Below are 26,866 nucleotides of genomic sequence, written 5' to 3'. Positions count from 1 at the left end.
GCCACTCAGGGAGCAGAAAATTAACTGAGGCAACAGAAGGTCTTGCAAGGTTTCAGCTGTAAGAGGATCTTTACTGTTGCCAGTCGGGGTTAGGACATGGAAGGAGAAGTGGGGCAATTTCTCTTTTATGTTATTGTCAGTAAAAGGGAGTAATTCCTCCTCTTACCTTAAAACCCAGTTTATTTTGCACTGACAAAACTACACACACAAATTGCAGACATAAAAAAATTTTTATTTGAACAAATACTAGACACAATCACAGAGGAAGAAAGCAGCTCTCAGTACAGTTTCTTTTCCAGAATGAAATAATCCCTGTTTCATACCAAGCTACTGCAGGGCAACCCTTGCTCTCCCCTCAGCAGGAGGGAGCTTGGTGCTCTTTCTGCCCGTGGATTTGCTCCGTAGGGGTCCGGCGTGCTCCTCAGCAGGTCACACCGCAGCCCTCGGTCTCACAGGCTATAGAAATGCGTGAAGACCCAACAGAAACTGAACTAATGATACAGCAAAGGTGCCCGTACAGGTAGGAAATGCGTGCAGGGATGCGTTGCTGAGTGAGAGCTTTGGTGGGGAAGCGGTGTCCTGCCTAGAGCCATGGAGGACATGTCACCTCCAGCTACCGCCTCTGTACTCTCCATCTCTTAGGACTCCTCACTGGACCCGGACGCGCTGCAGTTGGGGGATCCTTTGCTCAGCTCGTTTTGCCACGCCATCCTTTCCAGGTCTCTAAGCCCTACCCTACGAGCAGCTCCCAGGCTGTGGGCCACATCCCTTAGCAAGACCTGCCCACCCTTTTCACGCTACGATACCGCCGGGGAAGGCAGCGTCCTTGGGGGCTACGTGAGCCGCGCCACAAAGAGATGGTGGTGAGAGATGTCGGCAGGCACCTGTTTGGATCCAGAGCCATACCGCATTACTCGCGTTTGAGTTTTTACAGGCCCAGTAGCTCAGGTAGGCTTGCTTTTGGTGCAGAGCAAGCAATCCACAGCTATGTCACCATCTGTCACATTACTCAGGAGCATCCCCCAAACGACGGGCCATGGCCTGATGCAGAGAACCCCCTTGAGTATCGAAAGCGTTGCCTGACAGGACCTGTCATGTGCTCTGCTACACAAACCATGAACGAAATGTCACTGTGAAAGAAGTTTTAGAAATCGATGCAAGTTCTGTAATAAAATGTGAATAGACTCACCAGGAAATTAGTCCCCTGAGAAACAGGTGAGGGGAGAACAGAGCAAACAGTGAATGTTTTTCTCTGGCAGGAGCTTCATGGATTTCCTTCGCTTTTGATTTCAGCAGATCAAGCATTGACTTTTAAGAAAGGGAAACACAACAGAAAGAAGCCCTGCGCCCTCCATTCCTGTTCTGCAGACTCAGGAGAAATAGTACACTGTAAACTCTGTTCTCCTGTGCAGATCTGAAACAGGAGTTTTACTGACCAAGAGGAACTTTCTCTCTCTCTTTCTCACTCGTTACACCTCTCTTCTTTTGATTCAGAACTTAATGTATGGACAATATTGCTTTGAAATTGAGATCACTAGCAAATTTTTCAAGTTTCTATAAGATTCCCTGAACATTAGCATCTCAGCCAAGTAGAATCACAACTTTCTTTTAACAATGTTCACTATTCTTTCCTTCTTCTCCCTTTCATCTCTCTTTTTTGACTTTTTATTCCCTTCCTTCTCTTCCTTCTCTCTTCTTTCATTACATGCATGGCTCTCCATTGACATTTCACCCCTTGGTAGTGTTATAAACCCTTTGCTGACACAGTTTCATCCCTGCTAAGACAGAGCCACTCATCACTGTTCCTCACCTGTTCTTTCTCTCAAAACACCCCCACCCCAAAAGGCCTTTCAAAATAGGTCCCCAAGTCCGTAACTACAGGACTACAGCACTGGCACCCACTGGCCTACAGAGTCCTCTTAGAGAATGTTTTGCTTAAAGGATCACTGTAGCTCCCTGTGCACTTTCTCTTCAGCCTGCTAATGGTCTTTATTTAGGAAAAACCTTCTCCAGGGTACTCACCATACAGGGCTTTTAAGAAAGAGTGCTGCTTTTTCACAGACAAGTGACTTCTACCTATTTTGGCAAGCAGAATCAGAGGGGGAGCCCAAGTCTCACATTCCAAACTCCACAGCCCACGTCTGACTACGTTGCAGTCTCCTGTAACTGCCCCTGCCCTACTTTCTGCCAAGCCTGTACATCAGCCAAAACACAGGTAGACTTTGAAAGTCCCTCATGTCTATTATGCTGTGTCAGAACTCTGAAAGCATGTTCGCTTCAGACAGAAAACTGGTCATTTTGAACAATGTAAGGAACCTGCCTACTCCAGCGTACTGAGTCTTGATGTATTAAAGGCTCCCATTAGCCTGGGACACTACAGACATGTTTGGCAGGTACTTAGGGCTGCCTGGACCATTCCACATCCTGGCACAATGGAAATCCAGTTCATGACTCCTAGGCATCTGATACCCAGTAACAGCCAGGTTTCCAAGCCCAGCAGCTTATCATACCCTCCTTGCTGGGGCCATAGGAGCAGTCACTCCGAGAAGGTGCAGAGCCAATGCTGGCATCGGGTGTTTCTTTTTTCCCCCTCCCCTCAAAGCAGCTTCAGACAAAGCAAAAGAACTTCTTCCAGCGGCACTTGGAGAGAGTTTTGATGCCTTTGGCGGTCATCTTCTTTTCCTGCCGTGCTTTGTGCTCAACACCGCTGACAATGGCCATGTCGAAAACTTCTTTGAGGTTCTTCTGGGTGAGTGCTGAGCATTCCAGGTAGGCTTCTGCCCGGATTTTGTCAGCTAGACCTTCTGCCTGAGGCCGGGCCACAGGCTTCACGTGGTAGCGATCCAGGCTGATGAGGACATTGACATCGTCCCGCAAGTCTGCCTGTGTCCCCACTAGCAGCACTGGCGCCCGGGGGTTGTGAGTTCGTATCTCAGGGATCCATTTCTCAGTAATGTTTTGGAAGGAGCTTGGGTTTACCACGCTGAAGCAGACAAGGAAGACGTCTGTGTCGGGGTAACAAAGCGAGCGCAAACAGTCAAAGTCCTCCTGCAGAAAATGGAGGGGGGGGAAAAAAGGTCTTCACTGGTCTGATCTCCTAACAGCATGATTCTGCAGTGGATTTTTCCACACATTAACTAGGACAGCAACACCCTCAGAAGCAGGGCATCGTGCTGACTTTGTGGCCATGCCACGGTTCAGATGGAAGTTTCAGAGCTGAGAGTCTGTCATTTACCTGTCTGTGACTGCCATACCAGTGAATGACTGATGCTGGACTAGTGCATTCCCTTCCTTCCCATATAAATACTGCCTTCCTCAAAACCCTGTCCCACAGGACCAGAGCTGACAGCTGCTCTGGAGCTTACCTGTCCAGCAGTGTCCCACAGCTGGATCCGGACAGGGGCTCCATCCACCAGGACCTGCACTGTAGCAGAAAGAGAACAAGGATGAGTTGTCCAGCATACACACATACACTCCTACAGGCTTTTCCCCAGAGCGCTCCGGTTTGTATCCCACTGAACAGCTTGCTGAAGTCACTCAAGCCTGTCCTCCTTGCTGAGAATCCTCCCAAACCTCACTAAAACAGCTGAAGCTTGTACTGGGAACATTAAGAGACCTGCAGTAGGCTTTCTGATTTGGTTAGCCCTCAGGTGTTACGGGCTCTTCTCCAGTATTTTGAAAGAACAGTTCCATGTTACGGGACAACTGCTTCTCTAGGGAAGAGAAGCCGTTAGCCAAAGAGTTCTTGCTCTTCCACAACCCAAGAAAGCAGACAAGGATAAAGACAAACAGAACTTCAGCAACTTACTCCTAGCTTCTGGGCCAAGGGTGGAAGTTCAAATCAGTCTCCATTCAACAAGCTATTGGAGATTTTCCCCACCCAGGCCAGAAATTTGGCTTTCAAAAAAAAAAAAAAAAAAAAAAAAGAAGTGTTTTTGTGAGTGTCCCAGCTAAGGAAATGCAATGAAGACCTAAACCCAGCTTTGAAATGAAGATGTTATTAAGGAAAGAGCGATGAGTGAAATCCCCTTCAGAGACTATCCGCACACTGGAAAACTGCTGAGTTACACATGTAAGATTGCTCCCATTTCACTCCCTAATCACAGCCAGCCTTCATGTGGTATCAGCTGACTCAGACTGAGGGCTGGCAAGACCTCTGATGGAAACCTGGAATGAAACTGTTAGATGGTTAAGTGCACAGACACCACAGAGACTGGCCAGGAGTGGAGGAAAAGGAGAAGGGGGATGGGGGAGCTGGAAATCCCTTGGAAGTCCTGGCAAGGTGGATGGGGCTGTGCTCTGGTGAACAGAGACAGACAACCTGGCTAGGGTGACAATGGCTGGCACTTGACACCAGCTAGCTAAACTCCCTTGCTGTGCCCAGGGAGGAAGCTTTATTGGTCTTTTTGTTAAGAAAAAACTGAACCAACCAACCAACAAAAGCACAAAAAGCAAACCAAAATAATCCCACACCAAAACAGAAGCAGGATCAATCTTTTGTGATTCTTGAAGTAATTAGCCAGGTGAGAAAAGCATCAGAAACAACCGACTAGGTGAGTTTCACACCAGCTCTTGGAGGAGAGCACTCCTCCCTGAAAGCAGTCTGGGCAGAACAACGGAGACACAGATAAAAGATGAACTGAAGTTTGGTGGGCACCTGATGCTGATGGAAAAATGAAGGGGTGGGCGCGTCCACCACAGTGCCACTCCTTGTGGCGTAGCTGAAAGTCATTGCTTCCTTGTGACTGGGAACCCATTGGGTTGTTACCATATCTCTGCCCCAGAGGAGGAAGAGAAACCTGTTCCTGATCAAAGAACCTGCTAGATCCTGACTTGATCTTCAAGGCACTGGGCATTTGCCTTTCTAGTATCTGGTTTCTTCTGTCTCACAAGTGCATTGAGAGAAGGAATTAGCATCTCTGAAATGTCTTAACATCTTCAGAAGGAAGGCACCACATATATCAGCTGCTGCCCCAGTGCTTGCAACAGAGTTTTGCCCTATCTGCTGCTAGCCTGAGCCACACCAGCAGCTCAGCGACAGCCCTCCAAATAACCGCCCTCGCAAGGTCACACCCTCGGCCGAGGCTGGGTTTGGTACAACAGCGAAGTGGCCGGCAGAACAGGATAGCCTGGTGGAGAAAGGTCACTGGGTACACATCTCACTCTGGCTGCCCTACCTGGCAGTGACACCCAGCAGGAGGTAGCACCCCAACAGATGTGGCTGGGTCACAGTCCAGGAGCCAGCCCCCCTGATAACACAAGACTTTCTCCTATCTTGTTCCTGCCATTACAGTCCCGTGACCAGGATTAAGGTTAAATTGCTCATTTCTGCTGGCAGTTGCAATTGCAGGTATTCCCCAAGAGGGGAGGGAATTGGGTTGAAATTTCTGAAGTGGATCTTGAACCGTAATTCCTGAATCCAGGGAAGGACTTTCTTCAAGTCTATCCAGGTTAAGAGTCAGCTTTGTAAAGGGAAACTTCTCTATTCTCCCAATAAGGAGACAGTGAACTTCAGAAGACCCATTTTTAATGTTTTTGATTTCTATCAGTTGCAAATCCTGTGCACCTCTGGAAGTCAAGCTTGGTACTCGGACATTCAGAGCAGGGCTAAGTCTGTGTGCAGCTAACTTGCTGCTTATCGGGGAGCCTGAACTCATACCACCTCCACCTTTCCGGATCATTTTATTATGGATTCGCTCTTTCAAAAAGTGTGGAGGCTAATAACTATGGTAATTTCAAGCCTCTCTTAGCCCAAACCATACACATCAACGTAAAAGGAGCAGAGAGCAGTAACTTTTCCCTTGGAGGACTCCTTAGTCTGTTCCCAAGGGCTGCTGGACCCTGAACAGTAACACGTTCCCAGCTCACTTCCTTCAAGTGACAGTGGAGGAGATTGGAGAGGGTCAAGGCAGATCAACAATTCCCAGTGTAAGAGCAAGCATCTGAGGGGACATTCAGAGGAACAAAACGCTCCCTCCTAGAATCCTGCTCCCTCCTAGAATCCTCGAGACTATGACACATCAGGCTGCTTGTTCCTGGTCTGACTCGAGCCCACCTCTGATCTACAGATCTATGCTGTCACATACTGTTGTGTTTCTTCGTATCAAAGCAGAAATCTTTCAGAGCTTTGCGATTTCCTGGGGTTTATATTAGAAATTGGAGCCCAAAGGAAAAGGAGTGGAGAAGAACAAAGATAGCATTTACAAAAGTGGAAACTACAGAAAGTTCATCAGCTGACAGGGAAGGCAACTCCAGCCAGACTCACACAGTTCGCCCACTTTTTGGCAGCCCCTGTTCAACGCTGACTTCAGTGGACACACGGGGAACAAGGCTGTTTTTGCTGACTGTCAGTTGAAGCGAGAAAGCCCCCCGTGCAATGCTGTGATATTTCTGAGGCTCAAGCCCACCACAGCGGCAAAAAACCGAAGCCCCCTTATCCAGTGGCAGTAACACCGCAGGAGCGGGAGGGTGCCCGGTTTGACAGAACCCGCGAACCACCTCGGCGTCCCACCGCGAAGGTGCCACCAGCTAAACCCGCCCGAGCTGCCCGGGCTTGGTGCCCCCGGGGCGCGCTCCCCCGCTCCGCAAAGCCCCCTCCCCGCCGGGACCCCCGCCCGCCCCCGGGGGGATCACCGCGCCGCGGGGGAGCCCTGCCCCTCCCCCGGCCGGGCGCGGCGGGTGCCTACCGGAGAAGGTGTCGAGGGCGGTGGGCTGGTACTCGTCGGGGTACCCGTTGGTGGTGTAGCTGACCACCAGGCTGGTCTTGCCCACGGCGCCGTCGCCCACCAGCACGCACTTGATGCCCAGCTCCGGGCCGCTGCCCCGCGGGGGGCTGTGTCTCCGCAGGGCGGGCGCGTAGTCCAGCAGCTCCTGGGGGGGCATGGCGCCGGGGGGGCTCAGCGCGGGCAGCGCCCGGCCATGCTCGCCCGCCGGGCTGCTGCGGGGGGGGCTGCGCGCTGCCGTGCGTGGCCGGGCTCTGCTGCCCCGCTCCGCATCGCTGCACCTGCCGCCCCGAGCCCAAAACCGGCCGCATTTCCCTAGGCCCGCCCCGGCCCGCCCCGGCCCGCCCCGGCCCCGGCGCCTCCTCCCCCCGCCCGCGGGCAGCAGCGCCGGCTGCCGGGGTGCGGGGGTGCCCCGCCGGGGTGCGGGGGTGCCCTCCGGCCCGGCCCCCTGTCCCCCCCGCTTCGCTTTTCAAGCGGAGCCGCGCTGAATCACGTATTTCCCTCGACCAGCCGCCCCACCTGGAGCATCCGTGCTCCCTGGCCCGGCTGGAATCCCACCGGCAGCGCTGGTCGGCGGCGTGGGGGACACCAGAGAACAAATGACAGCAAGGCATCCCGTCTGTTAACTCTCCGGCTGCCACCCCGGAGCTCCTCCGAGCCAGCCAAGCTGTTGCTACATGCTGGCAAAACCCGCAAAGCGTATTTTCCCAGCTGCACGGAGAAGTGCAGCAGCTCCCAGTCTACTACTGCCTTTTTCCATGTTCACCTCTGGTCGCTCACACACACTGGCGTGCGTGTCCCTGGCAGCTGGGAGATGCCTTCATCCCTGCCCTGAGGAGCTCAGTGTCTGAAGAAGTACAACTAAACAAACAGAAGAGTGGGAGCACACCACTTAAAAGGAGAGATGTGGCCACGCTATCGCCGCAACCATTGCACCCCAGCGTAGCACCACCAAGGGACCGAGAACACCGGAGGGAAAGTATTAACGCACACAATACCTAGTCTTGCAACATCAGCTTTGAAAATGAAGCTTCTTCCTAATGGAGGAGCCAAAGTCTGGCTGTCAATGAGAGCCACAGCTCTGCTACACGATGTCCTCCATTGTGCTGTCAGCAAGGGAGACCTGTCTGCACCAGGCAGGTTCGTGCTGCAAGGAGCCACTGATTCACAGCTCCTGAGCTTGTGTCTCACTGCACTTTGCATCTGCACTGAGAAGCTACCCAGGTGTTACACCTATGTTCATGCTAAACTTGAGAAGACATCTTTACATCAGGCACAGTCTGAAATGCTTTTCCCCATGATTGACAGAAGGTCACAAGTACTGCAACCCCTCAGGTTCAAGAGTCTTGGCTGGACAAAGCATGCCCACCCTTTGGAGACAGCCCACAGGTTTCCTGGAAACAGCAAGAAGGCTTTTTCTCTGCAGTTTTTTCTAGCACTTTGCTTTCATGAGCCTCATCTGTGTTTTTACTAGCGCAACCTTGAATTTCTACACCTATAGAAAAAGGGATGATATTATAAACTAGGCTGCTGCTAAAACGTGTGCCAGATAGTCTTGCTACAGCAAGTGGATGCTAACTCAAGTGACTGGTTTGCATAGACTGGCTTTTTCCAGTGCCACGCTCCCCAGTGGTAGTTCGAAGCCAGGTGACAGCTGAACTGCTGCAGAAGAGGCAGAAAGCGCCGGGGCAGGCGATACTCTACGATGCGCGAGGTGTGGCTATGCCTCTGATGGGACTGGCAAGGGCACGCTGCACCGCAGCCGGGGCAGGCAGCACAGCAAGCGAGGATCGTGCAGAGGTTTTGCAGTGCATTTCAGGCACAGGCTGACATTCTGTGAACTATGACATTTCCATTTAATCGGAAGAAATGAATGTAAATGAGGGATTATTCACCAAATTATTCACTGTTAGCAAGTGTCACCAGTAGCAGGGCAAGAGATGAAGCTGGCAGCCCTTGCTTCCTACATGCTCTTTACTTAGGAATGGATGTCCCTGAAGACAACACTGTTGCCCCACTCCAAGGATTTAATCCCTTTTTCTCTCACTCCTTTCCTAAAACCTCTTCCTTCTGTGACTATGTTCTTTTTTCCTTGCAGTTTCTGACAGCCATTGGTTGACATACACTTAACTTGTGGATGAGCTTAAGTGATTTTTAATCTCCATATAAACTAAGCGATTAAGCAAACAAACAGGACAGCTCCCACGGGTTCCTTTCTCAGGTTTTGCCTTGCTCCTGACAGCTTACAGAAGAGTTTCACAACACAGCAAGGAGTCAGACATTTTGGATTTGCAAGATTTTTGTAGTTTTGTTTTTGGCAGTGAAAGTCTGTCCCATTCCTAGAGCTGCAGAACCCACAGCCACAGAGAGCCCCAATGCTCGCTGCCTCCCTGCTGTGCTCCTCTGCCAAAATCAGCTCTCTGCCCAAGTGGGAAATACAGGCTGCAATGCTATGTTTGGCATCTCTCCCGGGAATTATAATTAGTACCAATTATGATGGTATTCCTCATGATGTGAATTCCCATCCATCGGGAGTTAAGTGCAGAAGATCAAACTCTTTTCAGGCAGACCAAATATAGATTTCAGGTACTGTTAGCATTCAGCCTTATTCAGCTGGGCTGCACTACCATATGTAGCTTCTTAAATTAAAGAGAAAAGCTGCTCCATTAGAGTACACAGTGATCTACAGTGGAAATTGATTTATATATTTAGGCAGTGTGTGACTGTCACCATCGAACAAACTTTATCCATCTGTACAAAGTCCTATTATTAAAAAAGCACAGTTATTTGGAGGAAAACACTTCCTTTTCTGCTCTTTTCTATTAATTATAGCCACCTTTCTCACTGAGCTGTGGCAGAAGAAGTCCACCTATGGACCAAGTTAAAAACAGTAACTAAGCCAATTTGGATGAGGAGGAAACTAGAGCTTGTCCCTTGTGGTGGGGTCAAAGCTATGGATCAGCTCAAACTATTCCATTTAACTTTCCCTCTGAAGTGCAGTGTTACAATATTGGGAAACTGCAATGCTGGGATTTTTTGCAGCCAGTGGTCCTGACTTTCACTGGCTCCTGAGCAATGTTGCACCTCTGACAACATCACGTTCTGCCTCTCTGGCTGATCTAATTTGTATTGTCACAATTATGTGTGGCCACGGACCAATCTGCATGAAGGTTGCAGAGTGGAAGCCACTTACACTGTCTTTTGCAAAGCCTACCGAACTACTCACGTGTCCTCAGAAAAAGCACTGTGTTGTGGGAGTTGGCAATCCTCAGTTTTAAAAGTAGCAGGGCTCCCTTCTTACCAAGGGGGAGAGAAAAAATTATAGGCCAGTCCTAACATGGTGGTGAGCAAACCTGGCCTTCAGCTTTACCTGCGTTTGTACAAGTGGGCTGCCTATGCCAGTAGACTCCCTTTGCAAATGATGCCCTCAGATTGCATTTCTCAGTCCTCTCACAGTGCTACCTGTGAGAAACACGAAGCAATGAGAAATGGGGGGATGCTGAGAACAGGCAACATTGCCACCACACACCGGGGCAGCTGAGTGGGGGTCTAGATTTGAGAGAGGGGCTAAACTGGAGTGCAGGTGCCAGAGCAAACTGGATCCCGTGATGCCAAGTGATACGCTAAAGAAATTGAGATACAGCCGCTGCCCAGCCTGAATAATCACAGGCATGAGACAACCAGTGCTGAGTCACCTGGCCTTTTGTCATGCACCTGAGTGTGCATCCTCCCTGGGAAAAATCAAGCATAATTACCACTTAAAAGAAGTGAGACAAAAGGGTGAAGACAAGAGCTGGAGTCTGGTTTTCCCTTGTGGTGTGCCTCGTCTAGTCGCGGCAACCTGCAGGAAATGATGTCAAATGCTTCTTGGTATCATTTTCTATCCACCTTGCAGAGGCAGAAATAGCCACAACGCACAAGTCAGTGGAAAATGAGGCTTCGGCTATTCACAGAAAAATTACTACAGCTGAAATTAAAGGAAGAAAGATCCTAGTATCTGCTTTCCCATATACAGCTCCTGATTGATACGAGCTCTGTAGTTTCAGAGTCCACAGCAATAAAAATACTTCATGATTCTGTAGCAGCTAATGGGTATTCCTGGTGTGTACTGGAGATGTGTGATTTTGAAATGCCTTTCAGGTAAACAAAAAAAGGAGAGAAACTATGCTCCTGCTGTCCTGGTCTCCGAACTACTTTATTGCTCCTTGGAAATAAAAGCAATGCCATGGGGGATGCACAGAGATGTTCTAGTTCATCTGTTCACTGCCACTCAAGTTAAACACAGAGGTAAAAAGCCACAATTTTATACTATATTTTAAGATTACAGAATAATGAGTTTAAATGAAATGATGGTGCCACTAGCTTAAAAAATGTTTTCTTAAACGTTGCAGAGAAAGGTACACACCTATATTCTCAGCCCCTTTCTCAAAGACAAATTCATCTATCTGACTTCTACAGGAACTCCTGTCTCTTGGATGTTCCATAAATAATTTAGAAGTATGTTGCCATCTGCTGGAGAGTTTAGATCTTTTAATAAATCACCTGATAAATGTAAAAAAGTGGGCAAGGTTTATGGCACTCAAAGCCCTTTCTTTAAATCTGAAAAAGAAACAGCAAACTTCAGAGTAAGGACAGGTTGGGAGAGAATACTCTGAGATTAACTTAATTATCAATTAGATGTCAATCAATTAGACACTTCATGGGAAGAGAGGAGTTAACACTTTACTGGAATGGGTGAGGGAATTAGCAAGAGGAAGGTGATAAGGTTCATATCCCCACGTGAAACGGGGAAAGACAGGCAGTTAACACCGAACAGCAAGGGGCTGGGCGGAAGAGGGATTGCTAGGAAAACCATAAAATGCTGTGACACCACTATCTCCGTCGAGGTACCGGTTTCAGTTCTCAGGCTTATCATTTATAGATCTTCCTTGAGGATCAAAACTGAGGGATTAGTCACAGGGTACTGGTGATGGGGAAAAGGTTGGGCATCTTTGTTGGGCATTTCATGGAGCCTGTTGCATTTGGGGAAATACACCTATTTGCCTATGGGTTTTATGCACACAGTGTAATTTTTATGTTGATCACAGTGAAGGAATATTCTACATAGAGTGGAGTGATGATCAGTACCATGTCTGTAGTGGAAAACTGTGAGGAAGTCCAGCATTTAATTCAAATTATAATTGGGTCACTAGGTTATCTCAGGGGCAGTTCAAGCCATTCAAATCTGAGCTGCCTTTGTTCTGCCCTTTCCTCTTCCCACAGCCCCATCTTCCTGCACCAACACTTGTACTTAGGTCGTGGATGACACAGTCATCTGCTGCGAGGCAATGAACTGGCTCACTTTGCAGTCATACACGCACTAATACTGGCACAATGTGTGGGCTGGGCAGGGGCAGCCAGAAATGACAGAGACAGTGTTGTAGAAGCCCACATTTAGACAGGCTTAATCTGGACACAGTGTATGTTTGTCTCTGCCATTATCCAGAATCTGTTCCTCAAGGCAGCTGAAGGGATTAGCATGTCATACAGCATCTAGATGTTGATTACTGTGTTCATACCTTGGAGAAAATATTAATTGTTTAAGCCAAAATTACTGTGTGTGACCACAGCCAGACAAAAACAAGAGCAGAATTTAGGTTTCCAATCCAAACGTATCACCAAAAATCACTCAATTCTTTCCCACAAGTCCCTCTTACAGACTTATACCACTACTATACACAAATGTAATCTTCTGATTCTTCACACATTCCTGGTGAATCAAAGACCTAACAAATATTTTGCCTGCAACCCTTGCTCTCCCCTTCTTTTCAGGATATTAAATCTGTGAATGCAGCACTGGGATATAATTATTGCATGACTTTACATTAAATAAATCACAGCAGATGATAGTGCAGGTGGATGGAGCAGGCCTGTGGGCCTGCATTAGCTTTAGGATGATGTTGTGTTTCCAAATAAAGTGAGGATCTGGCTTCCAATTTAACAACACTAAAATCAGACGCAGGTTTCTCACGAGGTATCAGCCCTAATTGGCAATAATGTCTGCCAGAATGAGAGGGAAAATCTCTTCCATTTCTGGACCTGACCAAGAAAAAAAAGATCATGAAGATATGTCCTGATCTAGGGTTTGAATGGAAACAGCCATTAGAGCTGGACACTGAGAAATTTGTGCACAAATATCAATTTAGCCTGATTTCCAGATGTATTTCAAGATAGTTTATTTCCCCCTTAAAACACCATCTTTCAGTCTTCTACTACTAAAAATGTGACTAAACAGAGAAGTATAAGGATCATTGTTGAAGGCAACAGAAGGAGACCTAATCTGAAACGAGGGGTCAAACTATGCTCACCCCTGTTACCTAAACATGAGCTGAACCTGCAACCAATGCAGAGAAGAGCTACAGGGATGCTCCAAGAAACTAACTGCCTCCTCTTTTTAAGGAGAAAGGCAAGAACTACCTGGCTAGGTAAATCCTTCAAGCCTAGCATGAAGGCTATGATTTGTGATGATTCTTGCAAAGGAAATCAATGCTCTAAAACGTCCTCTACGCTAAAGGACGGTGTTTGAACAAGAACAAAAGGATTCAGACTAGCCACATTTTACGCTAGACTGGAAATCAGAGCTTGAAGTCATGAGAATAATCAGCATTTGGAACAGGTATAAGCCGGAGCAGTTAAAGGAAAAAATACCTACGCTTTTAGATAGTGCTTGATAGGAATAGAGAAAGGACTATATGATGTGGTGTCTGCAAGAGTGGGAGAATGGATCTGATAGTCCAAGAAGTCCCTTCCTACCTCATTACCCTAAACCTAATGTAATTTCTGTGTACCTCTGGAGAAGCTGAAAGAAAACAGTTGCTGTTTATGATGATCAGGATGATTGGAGAGCAAAGGAATGTGGTTATGTTGTTTTGGCTCAGAGCTGCCACATAAAGAGGGTAAACAGCAGAAGCTGGGTCTCAGCTCCTGCTAGTGCTTGCAGGCAGGTTGCTGAGTCAGGAAGAGCCAGTTATGCATTCAGCAAAGCAGGCAGAGGTGACCCCGCAGAGGCACACCATGGCAGCCTCCAGGAGCCCAGCTAGTGCGGGGCCAGCATATCAGTATCAGCCTCAGCGCTGGGGAGAAGGCCTGAGGCCAAGCGATGCAGACCAGAGCTCTAGTTTATGGCCGTGAGGTGTCCAGTAAAAGGGCAGATGAAAAGGAGATGCAACTTTGTGCAGTGCCAGCCACATGCCACAGCTACTGGTGGGGCCCCACTGCCACAAGGTGCAAGCTAACCGTGGGAAGACCTCCTCTATCTTGTCATGGATCCCTCTGTGTTGCAAACTGTCCTGTACCCTGTGGGACAACATTTCTCTGTTCCTTCCAGAGACTGTTGTGAAGTTTACATCTAATGTACAGCATATGGTATACATATAGTATATGGTATACATAAGACTATACACAGGTACACCTGTATTCATTTTATATGTGATGAAACCCAAAAGTGTTGTATAAGAAATTCTTTTTGTTAACGCCATTGTTACAAATTCTGCTAGTTTAAGCTAGAGCGTAAAGCTGTACTAACTGCTGGCATATCAGAACAGAAGAAAACGCCAGGTTTTTAAGTACAATTTAGTGATAAAGAAGCCGAGTTCAACACACATGGTTTGGAAAGCTGGATAAAGTTGCAGAGGAAATCTAGCACAGTTCAAGGACAGGCTTACGCTGGATCGCCACATGCTGTGCCACAACCAACATTTTAGCAATAAAGCCAAGATTTTACCACTCAGCACAGGAGTTCTTATAGGTGTGCTTCAGAACAGCCAATGCCTGGCTGCAATCGGAATCACTAGAAAATACAGTGTTTCAGCACTGTCGCGACTAACGGATCGCGGCTGGTGCGCTCACCAGGTGATCTATCACCCCACGGCTGCACACCACAGGATGGCAGCGGGCACCACCGGGACGCGCGGAGCCTGCAAGCCTTGCTGTGCCTGCAGCACCCCGAGACCTGGAAGCAAGGCCACGGGCCGGTTACCCACCTCCGAGGCATTATTACGGACACGGTGATCGGGGCTGCGCCTAGAGGCCTGTGGCAGCCCGGCGAGGCGCCGCCATCTTGAGGCGGGAGGAGCGCGCGGCCGGCGGGGGGGGGGGCGCGCACAGATGCCGTGCGCCGCCGTGCGTCACGTGACGCAGGCCAGCCGCGCGCTGCGGCAGGCGCGGGCGGCCATGGCCTCCATCCTGGACGAGTACGAGGACTCGCTGTACCGCTCCGCCGCCGTGCAGCCCAGCCGCGGCAGCGTCGGCATCCCGCACTCCGGTAGGTGCGCGGCGGCCCCGGCCCCGGCCGGCCCCCGGGGCGGCGCTAGCGCTGTGCTCACGGCCAGGCCCCGGCGCGCCGCGTTCCCCTCAGCGCGGGCCGGGCCTGGTGTGTGGGCCGCAGCCCCTCGGCGGGGCCTGGCCCGGCCCCGCTGCCGCCCGCAGCCCCTCGGCGGGCCCGGGCCCGGCCCCGCTGGGGTCCCCCTGCGGAGGGCAGGCTGCACAGCGGTGGCTCCTTAGCTGGGGCGGAGCGGAGGGCGCAGGGCACGTCTGGCCGGGGCGGGTGCTTCCCGGAGAGGGTGTATCGCCCAGCAGCTGCCGTTTGTTTTTTCATCGTTTGCTGTGGGAATTGTTCTCACGCGGGGGACGCTTGATTCCCGGTGGAGCTCGGGGGTGGCGCAGGCCGCCGTAGCAAAGCTAAGGCGCTGGTTCTCTGTGGGAGGGCTGTGTAAGGCCGTAGCCCCTCTGCAGTGAAGTGGTGCGTGGTGGAGAGGTGTGTATGTGAAGTGGCGTGCCTTCGTAGTCACAAACTGTAACAACACCCCAGCACTACTCAGTTCAGAGCTATCGTAGCTGTCTGAGATCATCTCATCAGCTTGCTTCCCTTCCTCCCCCCCTCCTCTCTGAGGAGCCCAGCTGTTACGGCTGTATGCACAGCTCTGCCTGCTTGGGCTTAGTTTCCTACACGGGGGCTGTTTACCACAGACTTTATTTTTTACGGTGGTTCCTTTAGGCTGACTACATGATGGCAAGGTTACTGCTGAAGGAGGTTACCAAGAAGCCAGTCTGTACCACTATTAAACCTGCCTGTCAAGGTCTGGGAAACCTTAGTACGCTGTTCTGTTCAAGGAGGTGTACCATCAAAGAAGTGGTGTGATGGCCAGACAGTTGTTTCTTTCATGTGAGAGAAAGCAAACAAATGGCAGGTATATTCCATGATAAATTGAAGGTTTAGTAGGTTCAATAACTGTTCCCTATTAGATGTCACCTCACAACATTTTATTGAGTGTGGCAGGGCAATGTAGTTTATTTAAGTATTATGGTATTGTCATGGTAATACCAGCTGCTATGCAGATCTGGTGTTTTTGAGTTGAAAGTTTGGAAATGTATGGATACATTCTTTCAGATTTTTCCTGATACAGTATTGCACACTGTCAACCTTTGGGGAAACAGATTTTTATGTGGTAAGAATTGATGAATTCTGTCATACAGTGTACATTATTGAGTATAAATACACAGACAGAATATCCTGAGTTTAGGTACTGGAGTAGGTATGTTTCCCGTGTTTGTTTTAACGTGTATAGTTACTTTGTTGTGTAATCTTAGATAGAGAGTTAAGTGTCCTGAATAGGTATTGTGCAAAACAGTGTTGGGATGAACAGTGTTACTGAAAATAAATTTTCAAGGACTCAGCTTTTCTTCTTGAGTGCTGCAACACTGTCTCCAGTCATGGCTGTCTGATGGTTGAGAAATCTGCCAGCTTGCTGACAATTGATATTGGCAAAGGGAGTTTGGGAAACTGCTTAATTGCAAAAGCACAGCCTAATCGGGATTTTAATTATTCTTAAATCAGACCAGGCTGGTAATTTTGAACAAAACTTGGGCTGGTAGGAGTTGTGAGCAATCTGAGGTTGAAGCAACGTGATGTTGGAAAAAGATGCAGGTAAATAGTTAACGTCCTGAACAGTCCTTAAGGTTAGGTTGGAAAATTTGGAAGATGTTAAAACTTCCTCTGTTTCAGTTAGTTGTTGCCTATGCTTGTTGAACTGCAGGTACTGTTTCTCAGAGTTGTAGGTAACCATGCAGTGACTCTGTTGCCAACCTGAAGCACTGCTGCATTGTAAACTTAAAGTACTGCAGTTCCAGCATGAGAAGACCTACCTTGGCCCACTGGACTTGACTGGTGTTGGTGAGCTTAGGTCTTTAAACAGATTAAAAGCTCTAGGGAAAAATGCAGATTTGCCCAGAAGTCAGGGTGGGAAGTGCTGCAGTAGAATCTCCCTGAACAAAAGAGGGAAGTTGGAGTCAAGATGGAGGGGACTGTTTGAAAGGAAAAGAGACTTCTCCTTGTCTAGAGAACTGTAAGTTAAAGAAGTTCATCCTTCTCCTGTTATGGATGCTAATTAAAATCCTCATGTTAGTGGTGATGATTCTACAGTTTTTATAATTGTAATGGATACAGTCCTAAAGAGTTCAGAATGCTGGAATCCAATCCACTGGCTTGAGCTGTGACTGATTTAAAAAAAAACCCCGAAACACAAAACCCCTCACCCCTGACTCTAAGTACCTAGCTGTCTATAGGTGCTAGGTGTTCCCTTTCCTTCCTGTGTCTGGGTTCTCTTGCTATCTCAGTCAGCCTTGTTTTGGCTGGTGGCAATCTGAAAAAAATTCTATATTGCCTGAATGAATGTGACTTGGTGATCCATTGGTATGTGGGTTTTCCCCATTAGAGTAATCCTTCCTTTTTATATATAAAAATATGTATTTGTGGGTTAGCTGCGACATCGTGTGAATCTACAGTTTGGGAGCTTTTTCTGCATGCTTCAGTCTGCAGTTCATACCAGCAAATTTAAACTGTGGCGTTGCAGCTCCCTAATCTGAAATGAAGAGCATCTGTTTTGCTTAAGTGGGTAATGTTTTAAATGTGGATCAATGTGTGAGGAAAAAAACATATGTGCTGAGCAAAATGCTGCCTACTCAGATTGTGGTTGCTTTGTCTGTTCCTGCATGTGCATCTTTCCTCTAAAATAAGAATCCTTTAAAAATCCTGCGGCTGGTCTAGTGGTGAGGCAGAGGCAAGGAGGAGGCATTGGTGGAATAGGCAATTAAAGGATTCCTAGTGTTAGCAGGCTGCATTCCACTACTGCACTGGCTTTTTCAGCAGCAGCAGGGCTGAAATTAGAGTTTTTCAGGATCGTTTGGGGGACATTATAGGTATTGAACGTGATTCAAAGTGGTGCTGTCAGGCCCGGTCTAGAGAATGTCAGGCCCATGCTGTTTAGGATGGAAGCAGTCTGTTTCCTCTGAGATACAATCCCAGGTTTCTGTTTTCTTTAAGATTACATATTCCTAGTTAGCTACTTTTGCCATGAATGGCCTTAACTTGCTATAGCTCTTTTTGGTTTTAACCTTCCTGTCCAGGCTAATTGCTGCATGGATCTGCTTGCTTTAGAAATCCCTCACATGCACATGGAGCAAAGCAGATGGATTAACTTGGCAATGGGTCAATCTGTCTTGTTTTCTAGCTTGGGGTAGTATGGTCAGACTGAGGTTCTCTGCTGTTTTCTTTGTCAGAGAGTTATGTAAGACTATTTGCGTATGGGAAACTCCGTCACTGGGAAAACTTGTCTCATGGGAGGGATATGGATGAAACTTTGTGATAAGATCTGTTTGTGGATGCACATATGTTCCATGATTTTGCTAATGAGTATCATCACTTGGTTTTGGCTTGATATGAATGCCTTCTTATTTTGCACTTCATTGGCTTGTCTGAGCTCTTCTGTAGCTGTTTCCTTGTAGGAAGATCATAAAGAGTGCTGGCCTCATTTAAGAACAGAATGGCATGGTCTCTGCAAGTCCTGTGGTTTTGGGTGCAGAGGTCTACCCATCTTCAGTGAAAACTAAATCTCCCGTGCTGTTTCTCTGTGCTGCCACATGATGTCAGAGGTTCACCTGTCTTAAAAGTTGTTTGTTGACTGCTTGCCTGTGGCAGGGCTTTTGCCTTTGTTGTACCCAAAGGAATGAGTTTGAACTCCATCTTGTTCTTTGCCCATCTGCACTGAAGATCGTGAGAGGTTTTTAAAGCAATAGATTTCTAAGTTTTATTTATTTGTTAACATATTTCTCTAGGAGTATGTCGCTTTCCTCAAGTCAGACCTTACTTCTCCATTCTCTGCCTTTCCCACCTAGATATCTTTCATAAGTAATCCCTCAACATGCCTTCCTATGTATGCCATATTTCCCAAGCTGGTTGTGACTAAACTGACTAGCTGACTTAGCAAGTTAGCCCATGTAACTAATTGTGATTGTACACGGTCCCATTTTCAGTTTATGATTTGTCAGGTTTGCTTGGTTGGGCTTAAAATGCAACGTGTGTCCCATAAGGTGGCCGTGTCTTGTCATACTTCAACCCTTAACTCTAACCTTAACTTGCCTGAATCCTAACCAATGCCCAGTTAGGTTTTTTGAGGAGATCTGATGATGAGGTTAGTCTGGTTTTCTCTTGGGATTTGCCACGAAACAGTAAACCAGTCTGAATGGATTTTGGCTCAGGAAGCAATTTATGTCAAGATTGGAGCATTGCTTCAGCAATCACCAGGTCTTGGTTATTGTGTTGGCTCTAATAAGTAGTTTTCATGCCTTCCAGCAACAACTGGAAAGTTGCAATTAGGATAGTGTTATGGTTGGTAAAACAGCGTTATGGTAAAAGCAGCATTGTGACCTCCAGCTGTGTTCCCGGAGCAAATAATCCAGCAAGCCTCTCTCTCTGATGAAGTCTGCTATGTGGTTACAAAAATCCCAACATGGCTTTCAAAGTAGCTTTAGCTTGTGAGTGATGGATGTTAAGTATGGTAGCTCATTCAATTCCAACACGGAATAAGAGAGAAATGTGTTTCAATTAACATCACAGTGGTCTCTTGGGTAGCTTGTATGGGGAGTGTCTCGCTAGAGCCTTCTTTGTGTCTTGTGTAATACCAGCCAGTCTTTCCTGTCTTGAACAAATAAACTGTCACCCAGGGAAAACAAATTATTTTGTGCTTCTGCTATTTATTTTCAGCTGTTTATGTGACAGTTTTGTGGCTTCCCCTGGAATTCTGTATGCTTTCAAATCAATGAATTAATGCTTGTGATGTTTGCGGTTCTGTGACAAGATGGTAAAGCGTATTATGACTTTTCTTTCCTGTTATACACACCTACGTGAGTGCTGCTGTCTGTGTTCGTGCTCCATGGAGTGCACCCCTTTTTCAATAAAACTCGGAGCACGTGATGATCCCTCTAGTCTTTTAGGTTAGATTTTGATGTAGTGTGGGGTGGTTGTTGTCGGAGTTGGTCTTGTTTTGGTTTTAAGTGTTCGTGTTCTCTCTCCAGGATATGTAAATGCACGACTGGAGAAGGAAACGCCGATATTTAACAAGCAAAGGATTGATTTTGCTCCTCCAGAGAAAATTAACAGCTTAGTGGTCTCCTCTAACCAGCTCTGCATGAGCCTTGGCAAAGACACCCTTCTCAGGTAATGCTGCGCCAGACATGAAGTTACTCCTTGTTTTCCTCTGCTTCCCCGCCCCCCCCCCCCCCTTAAATTGTTAGAGAACTTATTACAAACCAGATAAGAGGCCATGGACCCAATACGGAAAACAGTAAGCAATTACGCCTACGTGAACTTTTCTTGGAAGCACGCTTTCATGGTTTTTCTTTGCAGGATTGATCTTGGGAAGCCTGATGAACCTAATCAGGTAGAGCTGGGACGCAAAGATGAAGCCAAAGTCTACAAGATGTTTTTGGACCACACAGGTGAGGCAACAGACTATGTATATTTATAGACGGTGGTTGGCAGCAGATGCAATTGAATGTGCCTAACTAGCAGTAGTGAAGGGGTTCTGTTTCTGTTCTGTAAACAAGGAGAACAGGTGGTTCTTCTGTGGGCAGGACTCCATTGCCCAGGGGCCCTGCCTACTGATTTGCCGAAAAACACTGGCTTGTTGTGTGTATGTTGTTGCTTTTGAACTCTCTAAAATGAACACAAGTAATTAGGCTGTTCTGAGCAAGGCTGCTAAAACCAACAAAAGGAAATCTTTGCAGTCACCCTGTGCTGTATGTGTTTATAAAAGACTTTTTAAAAAGGACTGTAAAACATCTGCAGCTCACTGTAGCCTTGATTAATTTTAAAAAAACAAAACAAGAGTTTGGAAAGAGATGCTTATATCTGTCACCAACTGCGAAGGACAGGAGAGAACTCTGGGAACTGTTTGTCCTTAGACTGCTTATTGAAATGGAAGAATACCTTTGCACTGAAGCATCCGAGACTAGTAATCTAAATTTGCAACATATGGACTACTGTTCTGATCCAGCATGGAGATCCCCTGCATTCCTATGAATGCTCGGGAAAGTCTTGCATTAAGTATGTTGATATTGGAGCTTATCAAACGTGAGAATTAAAAGCCTCAGGAATTTGGCTTGTGTAGGCACAGTCATAATTTGTTCTCTCCTTCTCCTTCCCATACCCCTCTCCTGTTGGCAGGCTCTCATCTCCTGATTGCCCTGAACACCAGTGAATGCCTTTACCTGAACAGAAGTGTTCAGAAAGTACGAGCGCTCTCCCGCTGGAAAGGTCACTTGATTGAAAGTGTGGGCTGGAATAAATTTCTTGGTTCGGAGACCAACACTGGGCCTATCCTGGTGGGGACAGCCCAGGGGCAGATCTATGAGGCTGAAATCTCTGTCAGCGAGGGAAGCCTCTTCAGCACTAATCCTGACCAGTACTTCCGACAGGTCTACACTCTGGAGGAGGAGTCAGGACCTGCCCCAGTCTGCTGCTTGGAGATTGAAAGAGGGATAGAAGGGAAATTTTTTATTATAGCCACCACTCGAAAGAGACTCTTCCAGTTTGTTGGCAAAGTGCCTGAAGGGACAGAACAGCAAGGCTTCAGCTCCATATTTGCTATGCATGCTGACCATTTGCCCAGCTTCCGGGAATTCCCAGCCAACTTAGGTTTCAGTGAGATAGCCTTTTACACCCCAAAACTGCGCTCCAACCCACGCTCCTTTGCCTGGATGATGGGAAATGGTGTTTTATATGGTACATTGGATTATAGCCGTCCTGATTCAATTTTGAGTGATGAACGGGTCTGGGTTTATCCTTCTGATATTGACATAACTGTGAACAAGCCAATATCCATTGTACTTACCCAGTTCCACTTCCTGTTGCTGCTACCCGATCGGGTGAAAGCTGTATGCACTCTGAACGGGCAGGTTGTTTTTCAAGATCTGTTCCTAGAGAAGTTTGGTTTGTTGACGCGCATGATCAAAGATCCCACAGTCCAGCAGATATGGATCCACACTGAGAAAGTAGTGTTCCGCTACCATGTCCAGCGGGAATCTAGAGACGTATGGAAGATGTATATGAATATGAACAAGTTTGATTTAGCCAAAGAGTATTGCAAAGACCGTCCGGAGTGCCTAGATATCGTGCTGGCAAAAGAGGCAGAGCACTGCTTCCAGAACAAGAGGTATATAGACAGTGCCAAATGTTACGCACTGACGCAGAACTACTTTGAGGAGATTGCCCTCAAGTTCATTGAAGCCAAGCAAGAAGAGGCCCTGATGGAGTTTCTGATTAAGAAGCTAAGTAACCTAAAGCCATCTGAGAAGACACAGACCACTCTGCTGACCACGTGGTTAACAGAGCTGTACCTGAACTGGCTAGGTATATTGGAAGGAGATCCCTCACAGCGAAATCTCTATTTGGATACTCGGGAGAAGTTTCGCACTTTCCTGAGCAGTCCTAAAAACAAGGACTGTCTATTTAATAACCGAGCATCTATTTATGAGCTGTTGGCTAGCCATGGGGACACCGAGCACATGGTCTACTTTGCAGTCATCATGCAGGACTATGAGCGTGTAGTAGCTCACCACTGCCAGCATGACGAGTATGATGAGGCCCTAAATGTGCTGTCCAGGCACAGAGACGAGAAGCTGTTCTACAAGTTCTCTCCAGTCCTCATCCAGCATATTCCCAAGAAGGTAGTTGATGCTTGGATTTCTATGGGCTCTAGACTGGATGCCCGGAACCTCATTCCAGCCCTTGTTAACTATAGCCAGAGTGCCAGCACCCAGCAGATCAATGAAGCCATTAGATACATGGAGTTCTGTGTCTATCAGTTGGAGGAAACCCAGCAAGCCATTCACAACTACTTGTTGTCTCTTTATGCTTTGTGTCGGCCGGACTCGCTGTTGTCATACCTGGAGCAAGCAGGAACCAACCCGAATAGGATCCACTATGACCTGAAGTATGCGTTGCGCCTGTGCGCAGAGCATGGGCACCACCACGCGTGTGTCCACATTTACAAAGTGATGGAATTATACGAGGAGGCTGTAGATCTTGCCTTACAGGTGTGTATGTGTCTGTGCATGCATGCTATGATATATAGGAATGTAGCTTGTTCAAGTTATCTTAAACAGCTGAGCACTGAGAGGAACTGGACAGACTCATCTGTGTAGGAGCTGTGCAGCTAAGTCTAGGAAGAAAAACCCGTCTCTATTAACGTACTCCTGTGCTTTCACAGTTGTTCTAAGTAGACAGCTGGCCCTGACAAGCCGTAATTGAGGTTAGGAGCATGGGAAGTATGAGGGGGAGTACTGTCTGTCTTAAGCTTAGTCTATAACATAAAATACCTTTAACGTATCTGCATTTGTGCAAGACTTCTGTAGCTATTGTTCAGGATTCTAATTACTTCCTATTCCTAGCTGTGATAATTATCACAGAAGAATGCCTTTGTCAGCTTTGTATGACCTTCAGGGAGATGTTGGATTTTTTTCTGTTGGCATTTTTGTGTCTTTGCTGAAATGTGTGGCCAGCAAAGATACTGTAACATGGCTTTGCCTTTATTGTAGTGTTGGGCTTTGTGTTCTCTGCTGGACAGCAAGCAGATCTTCAGGGATATACTGGTGGAGGGGTGTTAGACATGTAAACAAGGAATAGGCCAGTAGTGCAGCCCTAGGCAATAAGATAGCAATAGAAGTTTTCTATTAATACCTCTTATAATGGACAGCAAGCTTTGAAGTTGAATGGCGGATAAACGAAGAAAGACACTTACTTCTGTTTCCTTATCTGTCCAACTTCTAGGTGGATGTTGATCTTGCAAAGTCCTGTGCAGATCTCCCTGAGGATGATGAGGAACTCCGGAAGAAGCTCTGGTTGAAGATCGCTCGCCACGTTGTTCAGGAAGAGAAGGATGTCAAGAAGGCAATGGCCTGCCTTTCCAGCTGTGCCCTGCTGAAGATTGAAGATGTCCTGCCGTTCTTCCCAGACTTTGTCACTATTGACCATTTCAAGGAGGCAATCTGTAACTCCCTAGAGGACTACAACAAGCACATTGAGGAATTGAAAAGGGAGATGGAGGAAGCCACACAGAGTGCCAAAAGAATCAGAGAGGACATCCAGGAAATGAGAAATAAGTATGGCTCTGTGGAGCCTCAGGAAAAATGTGCTGCTTGTGACTTTCCACTTCTAAACCGCCCTTTTTACCTTTTCCTGTGTGGTCACATGTTTCACTATGACTGTCTCCTCCAGGCCGTTTTCCCAAACCTTCCTGCCTATAAGCAGGCAAAACTTGAAGATCTTCAGAAGAAGTTGGCAGCTACCAGTCAGCCTTCCAAGAGCCACCATCGTCCCAAGGATGCAGATACCATTAGCTTGGGGAAGGGGCAGCAGAGCCGGGAACAGATCAAAGCTGACATTGATGATATTGTGGCAGCCGAGTGTGTGTACTGTGGTGAGCTGATGATCCGGTCCATTGATAAGCCTTTTATTGATCCCCAAAAGTATGAAGAGGAGATGCAAAGCTGGCTGTAGGTTTCCAATCTGCAGCTGTCAATGCACCAGAGCATTTTTTTGTTCACAACTTGTAAAGCTTCTGTAGTGGCAATCTAATGCCCGGAAGCAAGAATACAGTGACTTCTGTGGAACTCTAAGGAAAGAGTAATGGGGTCTTGTTATCGGGATTACAGTGAACTAGTCTTGAAAAATGGGGAGGTATAGCTATGGCTGTCTAAGAACTTGAACAATAATAGTTAAGAGCTAACCTACTGGAATATATTTAGCAGATGTTTGCTGCGTGCGGTTCTTCTGAGGTTCTCAGTGTGAAGCTAATGGAGTGCCTTGTTGTCCAGAAGGAATTGGGAACAGCCTTGTGATTTGTCTTTCCTGTTGTGTGGTATTTGTTTTGGTGAAGACAAGCTTAAAGGGAAAGGTAGTGAAGAACGTTACTTAGTGTAGTCTTCGTTCATCACTTTCAGAGCTAGAATTGCCTGTTTCCTTTATGCTGAGAGTCTATAACCACATACATGGAAAGACTGTGGAAGGACAAATGCTCTTGCATATATATTTTGTAAACATCGTGTTACACAAATACATGTTTATACACAATGTAATATAAGAATGTGTACAAAATCTCAAGCAGGAGTGTCTCATAATACACTTCAGTCATTTGTCTGCAATTCAAGGTGTATAATTCTCTCTCCCATGAGCTTTGTGGACAAGACCGTACATTTGAATTTTCTCTAGGTACTGTTTCTAGCAATACTTCCTAGCCTGTTCGCCTCTTCCTCCCTCTCTCCATCCTATTTCTACTATGAGTGGCTTTGTATAGTGGGTCTTGGTTTTGTCTTCATCTCAAACCAGAATTGACATATACAGTAGTAAGGTTTCAAGTGATGCTCTGCAAGCAGGAGCACAGCCTCTGTATTGTCTTGCTGTGGTCCTCTTCAAGCTGCACTTGAGCACTTGCCTAGAGATCCAGTCATAGGTTTCCCTCAAGGGTGGGCTACAGAAAAGGTCTGTTGGTGTGAAATCTGGTTTGCCATTTGAAGTCAGTACCTTGTTGTGGGGCAGCTTTTTGCCTTCCTGGCAGTATTTGATAACTTTCTGGAGGTGGCTGCCAGTCAATGCTTCTGCCTATTTCTGACTTGAAAAAGTCTTCCCAGAAGGTAGCGATCACTACATTGTGGGTGAGAAGAAAAAAATTTTCTTCAGTGATTTAGCAAGGATTCCTTGTTTTATTTTTGATGGAACTGAAATTTTAATGAAGTTCTGCTCTGTAGGGCTGAATCACAAAGGTAGTAATTGGCAGAAGAATGGAATGATCTGAATGAAGAATGATGATTCTTGTATTTAAGGCAATAGAAAACACTGTCTTCTGGAAAGCCTCTTCAGTTCTTTCACATGAATGTTTCACATGTGCTTGTCTTGAATACCTCTCTCAATCTGCTAGTCACCCTCTTTGTAGGGTTGTAGAAATGGCTCTTCATGTCATTGAAAGGCAATATAAATTGGATTCCTCTAAGAGCTGACCTAAGAATTTTGGAAACTGTTTATTGCTCCAGAAGAACATCCATGCTTTTGTTTGGAGTTTCAGCCTGGAATGAACTTGACCTGTGTAAAGTGACATGAGTAATAAAAACCAGTGGACAGTAGGAAGGTCTGAGGTCTTGAAATCCTCTTTTCATAGTTGGAGCCATGGGATAGGCAGTCTCATTACCACCTGGTAGTGTTATTGGCTTATCAGAAGCCACAGTTTCAGTGGTTCGGAAACCCCACATGCAATAGTTTTCTGTGGTTCAGGATAGCCTTTTGCTTTAAATAAGTCAATGGGTCTGCCAGCAGAATTTGTGGTTGAAAACCAAATGTTATGTCTTTCGAACTTCAGCATTAAAGCTGTTATAACTGGCCACTCCTGGGTCATCATCTTTTCGTGTAAGCGGTGTGGTATTTAAGGTTGTATATGACATTATAAAGCAACAGTAGGCCCCTACCCAAACCAGTTTCCGGTCAAAGGCAAGTGGCTGTTTTTCTGTCCTTTAGCAGAAACATGAGCAGCAGCTCATTTTGATGCAGCGAGTAATTTGCAGGATGCTTTCCTGGTATATTAGAAATAATGTTTGTGCTACAGAACATTCACATTGCTAAATGTTTCAGTTGTGCTTGAGGATTAGCAATATTACATGCTTATGGAGATCTGCTCATCCATAATACTAGAAGCAGCATGTGTCTGTGGGAACTGAGGCATAGCCAGTAAATAAAACCCCTCAAGTCTTTGCCTGAGATGGAGTGATAGGAGGAGGCACCT

At 47.0% G+C, this 26,866-nt stretch overlaps 2 protein-coding genes across 4 annotated transcripts; one reads left to right on the top strand and one right to left on the bottom strand.

The window, feature by feature from the left end:
• Positions 1-215: 215 nt before the first annotated feature.
• RHOV (ras homolog family member V) lies at positions 216-14,837 on the bottom strand. 2 transcript variants are annotated; one of them, XM_080395956.1, is made up of 4 exons: positions 14,744-14,837; positions 6,687-12,800; positions 3,366-3,424; positions 216-3,048 (listed from the first exon to the last, which is right to left on the bottom strand). In XM_080395956.1, exons 2-4 carry the CDS (start codon positions 6,880-6,882, stop codon positions 2,608-2,610), a joined length of 696 nt encoding a protein of 231 aa, XP_080252082.1. In that variant the 5' UTR covers positions 6,883-12,800; positions 14,744-14,837; the 3' UTR covers positions 216-2,607. The 2 variants fall into 2 exon arrangements, with proteins under 2 accessions (XP_080252082.1, XP_080252081.1); XM_080395955.1 differs by lacking the exon at positions 14,744-14,837 and having other exon boundaries at positions 6,687-13,122.
• Positions 14,750-25,238, top strand: VPS18 (VPS18 core subunit of CORVET and HOPS complexes). 2 transcript variants are annotated; one of them, XM_080395911.1, is made up of 6 exons: positions 14,941-15,024; positions 15,757-15,949; positions 20,112-20,253; positions 20,443-20,534; positions 21,262-23,132; positions 23,866-25,238. In XM_080395911.1, exons 2-6 carry the CDS (start codon positions 15,943-15,945, stop codon positions 24,592-24,594), a joined length of 2,841 nt encoding a protein of 946 aa, XP_080252037.1. In that variant the 5' UTR covers positions 14,941-15,024; positions 15,757-15,942; the 3' UTR covers positions 24,595-25,238. The 2 variants fall into 2 exon arrangements, with proteins under 2 accessions (XP_080252036.1, XP_080252037.1); XM_080395910.1 differs by lacking the exon at positions 15,757-15,949 and having other exon boundaries at positions 14,750-15,024.
• The last annotated feature ends 1,628 nt before the right edge of the window (positions 25,239-26,866 follow it).

This window comes from Falco punctatus (genome assembly GCF_963210335.1).
Source record: "Falco punctatus genome assembly, chromosome: 7".
Taxonomy (NCBI): Eukaryota; Metazoa; Chordata; class Aves; order Falconiformes; family Falconidae; genus Falco; species Falco punctatus.
This window is presented reverse-complemented; position numbering and strand designations above follow the sequence as displayed.

Bases quoted from the DNA above. Each gene is read 5' to 3' on its own strand.
- RHOV (XM_080395956.1), bottom strand. From the start codon at position 6,882: ATGCCCCCCCAGGAGCTGCTGGACTACGCGCCCGCCCTGCGGAGACAC. The intron at 3,425-6,686 runs GTAGGCACCCGC...TTTCTGCTACAG, and splicing joins CGCCCTCGACACCTTCTCCG to TGCAGGTCCTGGTGGATGGA. The intron at 3,049-3,365 runs GTAAGCTCCAGA...CATTTTCTGCAG, and splicing joins TGTGGGACACTGCTGGACAG to GAGGACTTTGACTGTTTGCG.
- VPS18 (XM_080395910.1), top strand. From the start codon at position 14,868: ATGCCGTGCGCCGCCGTGCGTCACGTGACGCAGGCCAGCCGCGCGCTG. The intron at 20,254-20,442 runs GTAATGCTGCGC...TTTTCTTTGCAG, and splicing joins GGCAAAGACACCCTTCTCAG to GATTGATCTTGGGAAGCCTG. The intron at 23,133-23,865 runs GTGTGTATGTGT...TCCAACTTCTAG, and splicing joins CTGTAGATCTTGCCTTACAG to GTGGATGTTGATCTTGCAAA.